This window comes from Eptatretus burgeri, chromosome 11 (assembly GCF_056783735.1).
Source record: "Eptatretus burgeri isolate ZD-2024b chromosome 11, Ebu_testis_v1, whole genome shotgun sequence".
NCBI classification, from domain to species: Eukaryota; Metazoa; Chordata; class Myxini; order Myxiniformes; family Myxinidae; genus Eptatretus; species Eptatretus burgeri.
The window spans coordinates 69,291,877-69,307,905 of record NC_140971.1 but is presented as its reverse complement, the minus strand read 5'-3'; the positions used below and the strand labels follow the sequence as shown (position 1 = coordinate 69,307,905).

Here is a 16,029-nt window from a genome sequence, read left to right as displayed (position 1 = left end):
TATCCTCTCCAGTCCCTCTGCTCTGTCTGTGATATATCCCCCCCCCCCACTCCTCCCGTATTTCCACAGGGCGCTCAAGATCTGCCAGCAATCCCCTTCTGGTGAAACTACAAAAATCAAGAATTACTGCTCACCTTCACTCTTTCATTCCTCTTTTTTCCCACCTATGGAATGAACTTCCATATTCTCATCAATCTCATTCTTCCCTCAAGGTCTTCAAACCAGCTGTTCACCACCATCTCATATCACCCCCCCCCATTCAAAATCATGATCTTTTCTACCCCTGTTAATCCACCCCATACCCACCTCCTTTAAATTCCCTGCTTTCCTTTCCTGTCACGCCCTAAGGTCACCGTGCAACATCAAATCAAAGACCGTACGGCACCCCCACGTTTTCGGTCTCCACAATTTATAAATACCCCGTGCGGCTCCCCGAAAAATAAAAACATATGTGACTGCTACATTGTGTGACCGTGGAAATACTGCGGCCACCCTATAATTGCTAGTGGCCGTAGATTTTGTAGACCCTGCGGCTGCCGTGCCAAATGTGACTTAGGCCTAGACTGGTTTAGCTATTACCGAAACCAGTTGGCAGGGAAAAAAAAAATCAGGAATGATTCCTCTTTGGCGGTAGAAATGAAAGTGGACAAGGTACCATCATTATATTTCGTTTACAAATCAGAGGCATGTTGACCCTCCACGCTCCATCTGAAATGCCATACAATTTCAAATATGCCTCATCCTTTCCCTCCCCTTATTCCCCTGCAATCCTATTTCCCCACTTCTCTCCAAGCCTAAACCTCTTTTCCCCACTCCTCCTCTTCAATCCCAATCCTTGTACACTCCCATTACAACTGCCTCCTCTTTTCCAGCATCAACCCTTCTTTTCCTTTTCTCAATTTGCCTTCTACCTCCTCCCCTTCCACCCACCATACACCTGTATACATAAAGATAGATGGGCCCAAAAGCAATAATGGCAAGCTAACAACATGAGCACCTGGTGGGCTGGAAAATTAGAAAGTCAAGAAAACTCGCAGCCAGGTGGCTAAAGGTAGACAAAATAATTACAAGTTTGTGCAAAAAACACAGACAGTATGAAGTCATAAGTGTGAGAATCGATACTGTAAACCTGATAATGTTGGAGGAAGTTAAGTAATGTGTGAATTAAAGGCAATAGTAGAGTAACAGCAGATAAATGAGAGTGATGATCAAAGTAATGTAATTATATAGATAACACAGGTCTGCAAAATGGAACTTTAAAAAAATTGTTTTGATAATTTTATGTTACTTTATATATTTTTGGGGTGTTATTCAAAATATCAAAACAGTTTTTCTCCATCATGTAAGGTTTTCTTACAAATTGATGATGAAATATACAAGAATTTTAGGTAAATTCCCATATGGTAAGACAAAATGAAACTAATAAAAATAAATTTGGTACTCTATTTAGCAAAGAGAAATGGCACAAATGCAATTAAAAACTAAGACAATAGATTCTTTACAAGTGCTCCAATCATTTTTTAGGTTCAGCACCTCAAAATCTCTTCTTTCTCACTTGAAAACTACACCTGAAACTTTTTCGTTTGTGAGCATTTGGTGGACTTTCATGATGCAACATCCAGCAGTAGTCGGCCATCATACTGACATTCCATCTTCCCTGATATCTTCTTTCCATCTCCTTCATATCTTGATGAAACCTTTCCCCTTGTTCTTCACTCACATCCCCTCGATTTTCCAGAAAGTAATCCAAATGGGCATGTAGGAAATGACTTTAAGGCTTATTTTACATCCGAAGGCCTCAAACTTTTCTAGCATTTTTCCTACGATGTCTTTGTAGTTTGGATCCTTGTAACTACCCAAGAAGTTCTTAATCACATCTTTCAAACTAATCCATGCATCTTTTTCAGGATCACTAAGAGAGTTTTCAAAATTTTCATCCTTGACGAGTTTTCTTATATCTGGTCCAACAAATACACCCTCTTTAACATTGGCATCTGATAGAGCAGGAAACTTACTACACAAATACTTGAAGCCTTCTGCATCCTGTGGCAAAGCTTTTACAAATTGCTTCATCAGGCCAAGTTTTATACGTAGAGGAGGCAAAAGAACCGTTTTCGGATTCACCAAGTTTTCTTGAAGGATGTTCTTTGTCCCTGGTGTAAGCGTATCCCTACTTGGCCATTGTTTTTGAGACCAATGGAGGTCCCTGGCTCTACTATCCCACTCACACAAGAAACAAGGAAACTTTTTGTAGCCTGACTGTTGTCCAAGTAACATGCAAATTATCTTCAAGTCACCGCAAATCATCCAGTTGTGATCTTTGTATTTAATCATGTTTAAGAGTAACACCAAATTTTCATGTGTCTCCTTCATGATCACTGAGTGTCCAACAGGGTTGGAAGCATATTTATTACCATTATGCAAAAGAACTGCTTTAAGACTTCTCTTTGAAGAGTCAATAAAGAGTCTCCATTCATCAGGGCTGTAACTTATGCCAAACGTTTATATTAGTCCTGATGGATCTGCACAATAAACCAAATCATTTTCTTGAGCAAAATACGGAACAAACACTTTCTCTCGGTTACGATACCAAGAGAATGATGCACCAGGAGCTAAAAGACTCTTGGATTCAAGTCTGGAGCCTAAAAGCTCTGCTGACACCTTTGCAAGTCCCAAGTCCCTCACTAGATCATTTAATTCACACTGGTTGAATAGTTGAGGTTCTTCACTTTTACCACCATTGAAGTCTACATCATCATTGCTATTGCTGCTTTCTGAGTCAGAACTTAAGTGTATGTCTTCAAGGTTTCCTGGTGGTGATGGGACTGGAACATCTGGTCCATGGGCAACAGGTCGCAATGCAGATGGGACATTTGGATAAACAATGTTTTTCACACTCTTTGAATTGTGTCCTTGTACCTTACATGAGCAAAAGTAGCAGTCATCACTGTGATTTTTGGCTCTCTCAATATCATTGGAACCCCAAAACGAAAAGACTTCTTTGTACATTTTGTCCATTGTCTTAGTTCTTCAACACAAATCGAGCAGACCTTATGAGGAGCCCATGTCTTATCTTGGTCTCCTAATTTCACACTAAAGTAGGCATAGTAAGATTTTTTAAACAAAGTAAGTAATGTATCTCTGACGTTTCTTAGTCATAAACTCGCCACAAATGTAACAAAATTTGGCCGGGCTGGTTGCACATCCTCTAGAAGCCTTTATTGTTTCCAATAGTGTACAGATCTGTAAAGAAAAAGAAATGGGATTCGAGAAAGGGGATATTACATTAGGATAAAATAGTAAAACACAATAATCAAACTCGGGTGCACTGGTAAAACACAATGATCGATTTTGTGAAGAAACTATACGTGATCAGATAATTTATTTGTCATTTTTGAAATCAGCAGGTAAAAATTGATCAAATTCACCCAATAAATATGAAACAATTTTCTGGTCGCAGACCTGTGATAACTTGTACTTCCAAAAAAAACCCTTTCTGCATTTCTCAAGTTTATGAGTTTTTAATGAAAGTTTGATGTGAATCTCATCAGATCTCATGAAAAGTCAAAAAGGATTGTGCTTTTTTTATGCTCAAAGGAGGGTTCTGCCCTCATGGTCAAATATGAAAAATCTGTACCTTGAATATCCTCGGTTCCACAGGTATCACTTCTGGAGTGAGAGAATAATGGTTATGACGATAAATAATAATTTTTATCCATTGCAGCAAAGAATACTATAGCTAGATATTGTAAAAGTGACTGGTGGATTTATGCGGAACTTACTTGATGAGTTACTGGGAGCCAGAGGCAGGGAATCTGGGTGTGGTAGGAAGAAAATCCGAACCTTCCCATCGGAAAACCCAGCTGCGAGGAGGCCCAGCCGAGACATTTGCCCCTCCTGCAAGAATCCAAGATCATTCCTCAGGCTATAGGCCATGGCAATCCTTGATGTCATAACCGTGTTTCAGTTTACGAGCTGGAAGATATGGTGAGGATGAATATGAGGACCTTAAGGATGCAGTTAATTACTTGTGAAGAGGTGCTGGCCATCTCCCATGCACCACTGGGACACCACTTCATGTCCCATATGCAGCCATAGTCAAGAGCAAGGCCATAAGCGAGGCTGGGCTGTTGTTCAGAGCTGCAAGAAGACAAGACAGAAAACAATTGCACCAGGACATCAGATTACAACATCACCTGTTTCTCAAGTTAATCCGAAAGTCAACAAGCACTGCATGCCACCAAAATAATAATATAACTGAAGAGTGTGCCTTGCATCAGTCGTATCCAAAATCGGGCGGAGCACTCAAACAGTAGCCATCCCGCGCTGTCCCACACCCTCAGAGAATACCAGCAAGTGTTCTGCAGAGCTCCAAGGAACCACAGCTGCAGCAGCGAGGGCTCTACGTGACACTCATCCAAGGTGTGCGTTGCTCTCCAGCTCCGAGTACAGTACACTGAAGCAAACTGAATGGCACCAACGCCGTCGGGAGTTGGACACCACTCGAGTGACCAAACGGGACCACCCACAAAGAAAGTCAGGTCTTTCTGGTACTCTGTCACAGGTAGTGCTCCAAACCTGTTTCACCACAACCCCATTTGGTGAAATGTATAATTAGAGTATGCAGGATCAAACTAGCAAGTAAACTTCACAGAGAGAAATGAAAAGATACTCATGTGGATATTTAAATAAGTAATAAATATCAATTGCTACCTTATCCATGTAGACAACATCAGGAGCACCTGACGATGTTGTGATAGTTTCTCTTGCTGAGAATACCTGGAGATATCCATACTCTAATGCAGACCAATGCTAAAGCAGCCCAAATCCATGGCAGGAAATTAAAATTGCCAAGTGTACAGACAGCCAATGGTCCACTGATTATTCAAAGCCTTTAATGTCATACACAAATGCTAACAGACAGGACAGCTGGCCTGACATCCCCTCTAAAGGATGGCATACTCATTGATGCAGCACCTTGCCCAACAATATGAGGATGACACTTAATAGTTTGGCAGGGAAGGCAAACCCAGACAAAACAGTTGAAACAGGAGTATACAGTCTACCAACTCTGAACTATCATGTCGAGAACAGTGAACACTAGAAGAGCACTCGGTAGAGTGCATACCTCCGCCACGTTGTGCCTGATCCACGCAAACATATCGGGCCCAATACATTTTTGAAATATCATGCTATACATCATTTTTGACCCTATCTCTCAATGGTGAAGAATCACTTAAAAAATTAAATAATTCTCATACCCAGATCCGGATTCGGTTATTCACCAAAATCAAGTCAATTCGTCATGGTCAGAAACCCAACCTGTCCACCAAGTTTCATCCAAATCCGTTGAAAACTTTTTGAGATATCGTGCTATATGTTAGTTTAGCCCTATCTCTCAATGGTGAAGAATCACTTCAAAAATTATTGGATCCGGATTCGGATCTCCACCAAAATTGAATCAGTTTGTCCTTGTCATACACACACCCAACCTGCCCACCAAATTTCATCCAGATCCGTCCACAACGTTTTGAGATACCTGCACACACACACACACACACACACACACACACACACACACACACACACACACACACACACACACACACACACACACACACACACACACACACACACACACACACAGACAAAGACACAAACAAACAAACAAGAAGAAGACGTCATGCAGAGGACGATACTTGCAAATTTCATAAAACAAATTTGACCTCCAAAATAATTCGTGGTTGAATTAAAAGACCAAATTTGCATATCCTCTTCAAATTTCAAGTCAATTGGATGAAAATTGAGGATTTTACAAATACCACCTTATTTGTTGACCTTGGGCCTATGTTGACCTTTTGGTCCATGTTTACCTCAAAAATAATTGGCTTGTTGAATTCATTGATATGAAATATAAATCCTCTTCAAATTTTAAGTCAATCGGATGAAGAGGCTTTAAAAAATACCATCTTAGTTGTTGACCTTGGGCCTATTTTGACCTTTTGGTCCATGTTGACCTCAAAAATAATTGGCTAATTGAATTCATTGACCTGAAATATAAATCCTCTTCAAATTTCATGTCAATCGGATGAAAAGTGAGGATTTTAGAAATCTCACGAAAGTTGACCTTTGGCCTCTGTTGACCTTTTGGTCAATGTTGACCTCAAAAATAATTGACTGGTTGAATTCAATGACCTGAAATATAAATCTTCTACAAATTTCAAGTCAATCGGATGAAAATTGAGGATTTTAAAATTCCACATTAGTTGTTGACCTTTACCTATGTTGACCTTTTGGTTTATGATAACATTAAAAATAATTGGCTAGTTGAATTCAGTCACCTGAAATATATATCCTCTTCAAATTTTACGTCAATCGGATGAAAATTGAGGATTTTAGAAATACCACCTTAGTTGTTGACCTTTGGCCTTTTGACCTCAAAAACAACAGGCTTCTTCCCTATGACAAACTCTACCATGTGGTGAAGTTTCGTGAAGATCGGTATAAAATTGTGAGCTGTAGGCGACAAACAAACAGACAGACAGACAGACAGACAGAATCACAAAATCAACTGACCAATACACTTGAAAAATCTTTGACTTTTGCAAGCAACAAACAGACAGAGAGAAAGGGGTGAAAACATCACCTCCTTCACCTTCAGTGGCAGAGGTAAAAATACAAAACCTATCATCAGTTTTGATGTTTATTTGCAGAGAAACATAACTTTGAGCAATGACATGTAAAGAACATGATTGGTGTGACTGCACACAGTCTGAAACATAAATGCGGGTGATAAGTGTAATTTTAGTGAGTATAGTGAGGCACCGTATCGCGATCATACAAACATCTCATTAACTTGCCTTGAGAGTCGCCGTGGAGGTGTGTGCTTCTTCGAGTTCTCTCGGTGAATCTCGAAGAGCGGGGAAACTCTCTCCTCTGGTAAGTACGGCTTTGCTTCCCTGGAATTAATATCAACAGCTAAAAGTGAGAAAACGCTGTCTGGAGGCCCTCTGGGAGCACTTTACATGCACATCAAAGCATCCTCAAAGGGAGCTCTTTGCAAAGTATGTTGATTAAGCAGAGCTACAGAACTAAACCAAAATCTAAAGCAGTGTATGAGTGTTGGTACTACTGGTCAGTTTATGTTCAGAACTTTGCATTGTACGTGTGCAGTTTCCAGGAGGACAACTTTTTGATTGCTTGGCAGCGTGCTGCATCCAAGAAGTCCTATGATCCGATCTTCAGTGCCATTCTTGGCTATTTTGGTTGCTGCAAGAATGATTGGTGTAACAGCGGTTCATTATTCATACGTGTTCCACATTCATTCTTCACAAATACTGACAGTTACACATGTGACAAGGACAGGGCAACACCTATCATTACAATACTACTCCCATTTACACATTACAATACTGCTGTCATTCATCTATTACAAAAATCAGAAGTGTGTGTGTGTGTGTGTGTGTGTGTGTGTGTGTGTGTGTGTGTGTGTGTGTGTGTGTGTGTGTGTGTGTGTGTGTGTGTGTGTGTGTGTGTGTGTGTGTGTGTGTGTGTGTGTCCATCACACCATATTCGAAAGGGTTCCTGCTGTTGGAGAATAATATAAACTGTACCAATGGAAAGCTAATAATCAATTTACTTGGAACTAACGACTGTGTCTGTTGAAGCATAAAAGTTCCTGTTTTAAAAGCTTGTCTTTCAGTGATGGAAGAAGAAGAAGCATGACCTGGAGCTTTAATGTAGCAATTCCAGCGGCATGAGAAGCAGAACCCCTTTAAAATATAGTGTGATGGACAAGGAAGGAGCACAACAAATTATATATGAGTAATACTTCTTAAAACAATAGGAATATATATATATATATATATATATATATATATATATATATATATATATAAAAAATATAAAACAGAAGGACCACACAAACAACTAGAAGGGCACTCAGTAGAGCGCATCCTCCACCACGTAATGCCTGATCCACGACAACATATCGGGCCCGATACATTTTTGAAATATCATGCTTTCCAGTACTATATCGTTTTTGGCCTCATCTCTCAATGGTGAAATAATTATTTACAAAAATTTTTCATTCTAGTATCCAGATCCAGATCTTCACCAAAATTTAATCAATTCATCCTTGTCACACACCCAACATGTCCACCAAGTATCATTCGAATCCGTCTACAACTTTTTGAGATATCGTGCTATATATCGGTTTAGCACTATCTCTCAATGGTGATGAATCACTTAAAATTTTCTTGTAGTCGGATCCAGATTCAGATCTTCACCAAAATCGAATCAATTTGTCGTGGTCACACACCAAACCTGTCCACAAAATTTCATTCGGATCCGTCCACAACTTTTTGAGATATCCTGCACACAGACAGACAAACAGACAGAAAGGTGCGAAAATATAACCTCCTTCACCTTCAGTGGTGGAGATAACCACAACCACAACAACAGCGGCAACAACTACGTGTTATTAAAGGTCCTTTTTTGTTGCACGTTTCACTCCATTTTACATTCTTATTGAGACTCACAGATGGATATTGTTATGAGTTTGGGGTCATGCGCGAGGTGGCTTGGACCCACTACTTGACCTCTGACCCTGAAGCTGACAAGCCATGTCTACCTCCGCGAGCCAATGGATTGCTGAGCAACCATACCATGCTGAGCAACCATCGGCGGGCTTACATTGGTCCCAAAGTGGAAGGAAGGGAGGGGAGAGAAGGAAGGGAATGCAGTTGGTATCGAAGATATGGCAGGATACCCACTCCAAGGCTCACGTTACCTTACGGGTGACTTAGCCCCTCGCAGATGGAGAATCACGCTCTCGACTTCCCACGCTGCATCTACCTATTATGTATGGCCGGATGAAACCGTAGGTGGGATATCGGCTATCTCGTGTAGTGAATCAATGGGGGTATAACTTCCCCTTTGTTACACACTATGTCAAAGCAATGGTGGAAAGAGACAATCGAGCAGGTTGGAAACAGTTTATAGAATTAACGCACGTATCTACAGGCAATATTCACAAGTATGTACAGAATGCAGTGACATATAGCAAAGAACTTAACCCCTAGCACAGAAAGACCCCCTTACACAAAACACAGGACAAGCGCACCACACTCACTCCAGGAAAACGAGAGAGAGAGATAGAGAGATAGAGAGATATATAGAGAGAGATATATAGAGAGAGATATATAGAGAGAGATATATAGAGAGAGATATATAGAGAGAGATATATAGAGAGAGATATATAGAGAGAGATATATAGAGAGAGATATATAGAGAGAGATATATAGAGAGAGATATATAGAGAGAGATATATAGAGAGAGATATATAGAGAGAGATATATAGAGAGAGATAGATAGAGAGAGATAGATAGAGAGAGATAGATAGAGAGAGATAGATAGAGAGAGATAGATAGAGAGATAGATAGAGAGATATATATAGAGAGAGATATATAGAGAGAGATATATAGAGAGAGATATATAGAGAGAGATATATAGAGAGAGATATATAGAGAGAGATATATAGAGAGAGATATATAGAGAGAGATATATAGAGAGAGATATATAGAGAGAGATATATAGAGAGAGATATATAGAGAGAGATATATAGAGAGAGATATATATAGAGAGAGATATATATAGAGAGATATATATAGAGAGAGATATATATAGAGAGATATATATAGAGAGATATATAGAGAGAGATATATAGAGAGAGATATATAGAGAGAGATATATAGAGAGAGATATATAGAGAGAGATATATAGAGAGAGATATATAGAGAGAGATATATAGAGAGAGATATATAGAGAGATATATAGAGAGAGATATATAGAGAGAGATATATAGAGAGAGATATATAGAGAGAGATATATAGAGAGAGATATATAGAGAGAGATATATACAGACAGATATATAGAGAGACATATATAGAGAGAGATATATAGAGAGAGATATATAGACAGAGATATAGAGAGAGAGATATAGAGAGAGAGAGATATAGAGAGAGATATAGAGAGAGAAATAGAGAGAGATATAGAGAGAAATATAGAGAGAGATATATAGAGAGAGATATATAGAGAGAGATATATAGAGAGAGATATATAGAGAGAGATATATAGAGAGAGATATATAGAGAGAGATATATAGAGAGAGATATATAGAGAGAGATATATAGAGAGAGATATATAGAGAGAGATATATAGAGAGAGATATATAGAGAGAGATATATAGAGAGACATATATAGAGAGAGATATATAGAGAGAGATATATAGAGAGAGATATATAGAGAGAGATATATAGAGAGAGATATATAGAGAGAGATATATAGAGAGAGATATATAGAGAGAGATACAGAGAGAGAGATAGAGAGAGAGATACAGAGAGAGAGAGAGATACAGAGAGAGAGAGATAGAGAGAGAGATACAGAGAGAGAGAGATATAGAGAGAGAGAGAGAGATATAGAGAGAGATATAGAGAGAGATATAGAGAGAGATATAGAGATAGAGAGATAGAGAGATAGAGAGATAGAGAGATAGAGAGATAGAGAGAGAGAGAGAGAGAGAGAGAGAGAGAGAGAGAGAGAGAGAGAGAGAGAGAGAGAGAGAGAGAGAGAGAGAGAGAGAGAGAGAGAGAGAGAGAGAGAGAGAAAGAGAGAGAGAGAGAGTTTGAGGCATGTTTACAGCCTCTCGCTCACTGGACGCAAGCCTGTGGGCTTACATTGGTTCCAAAGTGGAAGGAAGGGAATGTAGTTGGTGTGTGGGTGTGGTATGTCGGGAGAGGTGCAGCATAGGTGCTCAAGGAAAAGTGTGATATTAGTGACAGTACCTCGCCCAGACGGGTCAAGAAGTTAATCGCGGATTGCTTTTTTAGCGCTCTCTTGTGCATCTCAAGTAGATGAACTTAAATGTCGGAAAGATCGTGTGTGTCAGTATGTAATCGCTGTGCCCCAAGGATCTCATGCTGCCATCCGTCCTCAGAACCTATGTCCAGCACAACTCACCTTGCTTCGCTCTCTGACTTAACACTGATAGGCAGGAAGGCAGGAAGCTCTTGGTCACATTCTGATCCCTTTGTGAGTCAGCACTGAATGCTGGAAAGTCAGGGTTTTTTTATGGGTCTTGGGTGAGGCGGGGCTTCGACGGGGCAAAGGTGGTATGTAGCACCCTTTGACATCCTTGTGTTGCTTTCCCATTGACTCTCCTTTGTTGCAATTTGACGTCGGATTCCTTACTTGCCATTATGTGCGGCGCCCATATATTGGCAGTGCCTCGATCCCTTAGGAGTTTTTACTCGGTGCGCATTGCACTGGGATTGATTTGTAAAACGGTTTTGATTATGTTTTGGAACGTAATGTGTTTACTGTGAGACATGCTGCATTGTGTTCATGGTTTGTACTGTGGAAAAGTGCAGGAGGGAGAGAGGTTTTAGAAGGATGGGAAAAAGGATTCAAATGGATTGAGGATGGGAGGGATTGAAATGGATTAAAATTAAGAGGGGAGTTCTAAGAGAATGGGGTTTGAGAGGGAAAGGGTGAGGGATTGGGATGGATGGATGGATGGGGGAATTTTGAGAGGGTGCGAAATTACAAAGGGGATAAGGCAACGTGACTAAACACACTTACTGAGTATCTAACAGAGGGCTTCTTATGTGTTGAGTGTGTCACCCTGGGATCTTTCTCTATAACTGCAACAGTATGCAATATATGTTTTTGAAGTGCAACATGCTGATTTTTGATTAAACCCATCAGCGAAGCGCTGGGTAGGCACAGCTCGTGTTAAGGAAAAACAAACTAGGACATCACTCACACTGTGTTCTGTCAGTTCAGTGGTTTAAAAAAAAAAAAAAAAACACCAGTAGCTTTTACTCAAACCAGGTGTGCACACACTCACTTTTCACCCAGCAATTTCCAGTCATGTTGGTATGGCATCCATTTTGGAAACACTTCCACTGACTGGTTTATCTGCCGTCTGAAAAGGACATGTTTGTAACACTTTCAATGCGTTTTCATCCACTTGCACAACAAACCAAGTATTTCATCATCTCTCCTTACCGACTTTGTGAGCATGATTGCAACGTCCAAGAGTTCAACTGATCCCCAACATTAACAATCAAGATACACCGTCGGTACTCTCGTGATTCAATATTCAGACAGTATGACACTGCGGCCAGGATAAAGGGAACTGGAAAGTTTGGGAAGAATTTTTTTTGAGATTTGTTGCTCTTATGGGAACCAAATCTCAAAGTTTCTCCAAGAGCCATACAAACTATGATTGATAAATAAATAAACAAACAAACAAATTACAACTGTGCCACAGGAATGTGAATGTTAGCATGGTAGACTGGGAAACTAGAATACCACTTCATGCTAAGACTTACAGGTAGTGGACAAAAAAAATGGAAACACCTGGGTAAATGAGGGACAACAGATGTATTGAAAGCAATGGCTTCCACAAGTGTGGTGTCCCAGGCAAAATTGCATTGTTCGAACTATAGCAGATCAGAGTTGTACTCCCATATACTACAGTAGTCTGCCAAGAATTACTACAGGAAAGGAATGTTATTTTTGCCTGGGGTGGCCCATGTGTATGACATGGCCTATGTGTGTGGTGTGCCGCAGGTGTGGCCCATGTGCTAATTAAGCAAACCAAATGGTATTCATAGAATACTTATCCCACGCAGTCTTGAGAAGGACTTGGTGCGAGCCAACTCTTCTGTCAGAAAATTTCTCATGAAGAAAATTATATTCAAATCAAATAGAAGACCAAATAAAATAGGTCCTGCATTGGAGTCATCAGAAGGAACCCGAACAAGCAAAAAAGCAAAGACGAAGTCATCAGTAGGAACCCGAATAGGACTTGGGTTTCAACTTACTACTCCTCTACCCTTAAACCCATCCAGGCACAGAAAAGTGAGATATAAAAAAAAACAACGCAGATTCGAATAAATTAAACAATTCTGGATGCCAGACCATGCATCCGATCAGGTTGAAATTTAAAACATATTGTTACGAATTTGTAATTCAATCGCACACAACATACAGGTTCCCTTAGTCAGCTATGTCGATAAGTGCATGTTCCCTAGATAGCTTACCTTCCATTGTTTAAATGTTTTGAAATCGATTAGATGCGCTGCGGATCGATTTAATAGTTAGGGAGCGAACAATGGAGACGTCCCTCCTCCTCTTCTGCGAAGAGGAAGAAGAACCCTGCGGTGATGTCAACTCCCTCCCACCTGTGGTTGAGCGGGGGGTGGATCATGAGGGCCTACCCCACATGAGTCACGCCGGGTGCGGGGGAGGGGTGCAAAGGATAAAGAGGACATCTTTTCTTTGTTCAAAAAAAGAGTCCCATGAAAGTCCCGTGAAAAGAGTCCCGTTCTGAGTCCCGTGGGCAGAGTTCGTGTGCCGAGTCCTGTGGGAGGAGTAAGCTTTTTTGCTTCAGAGAGAGCAGTCGTTCAGCCATCGGGTCCTGCTTGGCTTGCTTGGCTTGAGGCCTTCGGAAGCTTTTTGCTTCGGCTGGCTCAGTGAGCTTCAACTGCTGCTTTGTTTTGGAAGGAACTTGAGCCGGTTGTTCGGCTCGAGCTGCGAGTGGAGGCTTCATCCTCTTCTTCCTCTTCCTCTTGGTTCGTGGAGCTTGTCGTTCTCCATTTTGTTTCCCGGCTTGGTGCGACGCGTCAGCCTCTTCTTGGAGTTGGTTCCTCGGGGGAAGCGACGCATCGACAGGAAGGATCGGCGCCTCATCACACCGGCACGTGTTGAGAAGCGCGGGAGGATTCGCGGGAGCTCGGGAAGGATCGCGGCAATTGGATCCAGCTCGCTCTCGCTGGAGGCCGGGTCTGGACAAGTTGAAGACCACACAAGGTGGAAAGGTTCGAGTCAAGTTCTGAGTTTCAGCTCACCTGTCCTCTGAGCTGGAGCTCGTGATTAAAGGCCTCAGCCACCGTTTTGTGTGTGTGTGTGTGTGTGTGTGTGTGTGTGTGTGTGTGTGTGTGCGCGCGCGTGTGTGCGCGCGCGTGCGTGCGTACGTGTGTCCGTGGGCCCGTCTAATAAGTAGGAACTGCTGTTAAGTGCAAGTGACTGTACATAATAAGTAGACGGTTGTAGTTCTTTTGTTGTGCTTTTGTTGCTTGTATAATTGCATACGTGTTTTGCCTGACTTCAATGCATACGTGTTTCATTATAATAAATGCCCTTGTGTGAATGTAAACCTGTTCGTTGCGTCCATTCCCTCATTGACTGAACATTTCGTGTGTTGGGAGTTAGAAAGCCGTTGGTTTGTCGTAATAGGGGGACATTTGGACCGACAGTTCTCGGAATCGCGCACGGACAAGCTCGCCTCGGCGGTTTGTTCCGTACAAGTTCCGTCGAGGGTGGAATATCCCGGTAGTTGGATCACGTGGGTATTTAGGTACATTGAAGATTGGCAATCGACCCTACCCCACGTGATCTGCCAATTGGCGTATTTCGGTTCTTGTACAAGTACCCGTCGCTCGGAGTTATCCGGGCAGCAATCTATATTCCGGGCAAACGGTCGGGCCGATTCGACTTGCGGCTCCGTTCAGAGCGGTCGGTTGGCGGCTGACACCCGGCCTGTAACAATATATTCCCCATCACTACTAGATCATAATTTTGAAGTTTCACATTTATTGATGCAGCAGTTAAAGAGAGAGAATAAAATAAACAAAATTTCCCTTCAATCCCATATGGCTTCCAAACCATGTGACTCATCAATTATTCATGAACACACTGGTGTGCCCAAGGCTTGGGGAACATGTGTGTGAAGTTTCCCCTCGATCTGTCCAGCTCTTCTGGAAAAGAAGATTTTAAAAAGTTTTAGGGCAAATCCAATATGGCTGCCAAACCATGTGACCTATGACATCATAGGTGGGAACTTTTTGTTCCTCATGAACAGGCTGTCATTCCTGTAAAGTTTCTCTTTGATCTGTTCAGCCGTTTTGGAGAAGAAAATATTTGAAGGCTTTTTTTTTTCAATGGCTGCCGTACCACATCACCGATGATGTTATAATATTTTTTCTGTTGATCAATTTATCCCAAAATAAACCTCAAACATTTTCATACTGATCGGATGTAGCGTTCTACATATGCAATTTTGATGTCATAACGAAAGCACCTATGCACCATCACTAAAAAAAAAATCACATTTATTCCCCATGGGGGGCACTTGACAGGTGACAAGTTTCAATATTTTCCCATGGAGCAGTTTCGGAGATACAGAGGTCCAGCATTTCTCCTTTTTTGCAACATGGCTACCACACCACATAACCTATGACGTCATAATTATCATTAAAACATTCTACATGAGATTGTCGCACATATGGTGAAAATTTGTCAATCCGACAAGCAGTTCCAGAGAAAAGGGAACAACAAAATGCAGACACGTACATACGCATGTACGCACCTGATCGCTTAAACCCTGCTTTTCGGTTTGCGAGCGCGAGCTAATAACATCCCAGCACGCTTTGGGTCATGTATAAAAATGGTAAGATTATGTAACAGGCCTGATTGCCTATAATTATGGCGAGTATGGCTGCAAGAGGAGAAGTCTCTTACCTGAAGTTTTCGACTCAAATTGCTTGCTGGTTTGTTGTGTTTGTCCTGTGCGTTTTTCTTTTCCCCATCTTTATTTGTTTATCTTATTCTTTTTGTCTTGTTAGTCCTGTGTTTTCATTCGTCTTTCCCTTCCTGCTTTTTCTCAGCCTTCCTCCTCTCTGGTGGACCTCGCCACAACTTCCCTCCGTTCCCCTCCCCCCTCTTTCCAAGTGTTGTCCCCACCCTCCCCAGGACTCCAGCCGGCATGGCGAGCAGGCACCATAACTGTGTCCGATTCAACTTTATGAAGCAAGGACCCGTTCTGCCAAGTGAAGTATTTGATCGGACGGTCTTGTTAGGCGTGCTGGAGTTTAAGGCAGAGGATTTTTACTGCCTCATCACCTTGGCCCACAGATTTGATGTGTCCTTCCAGACTGCTGGAAGGCTTTCCGAGTTCTAGGT

General features: G+C 41.4%; 1 protein-coding gene across 17 annotated transcripts in view; it reads right to left on the bottom strand.

Annotated features, from left to right (window-relative positions):
• GTF3C2 (general transcription factor IIIC subunit 2) overlaps positions 1 to 16,029 on the bottom strand; it is a 72,388-nt gene that overhangs the window by 30,584 nt on the left and 25,775 nt on the right. For 15 of the 17 annotated variants that reach the window (XM_085846810.1, XM_085846811.1, XM_085846818.1 and 12 more), the window contains exons 7-12: positions 11,909 to 11,986; positions 6,861 to 6,959; positions 4,351 to 4,578; positions 4,008 to 4,140; positions 3,783 to 3,897; positions 3,638 to 3,669 (exon numbers count right to left, since the gene is read on the bottom strand). In XM_085846810.1, coding sequence (XP_085702936.1) covers positions 3,638 to 3,669; positions 3,783 to 3,897; positions 4,008 to 4,140; positions 4,351 to 4,578; positions 6,861 to 6,959; positions 11,909 to 11,986 — 685 coding nt within the window. The remainder of the gene's footprint in view (positions 1 to 3,637; positions 3,670 to 3,782; positions 3,898 to 4,007; positions 4,141 to 4,350; positions 4,579 to 6,860; positions 6,960 to 11,908; positions 11,987 to 16,029) is intronic. The other 2 variants (XM_085846813.1, XM_085846816.1) reach the window with 1 other exon arrangement.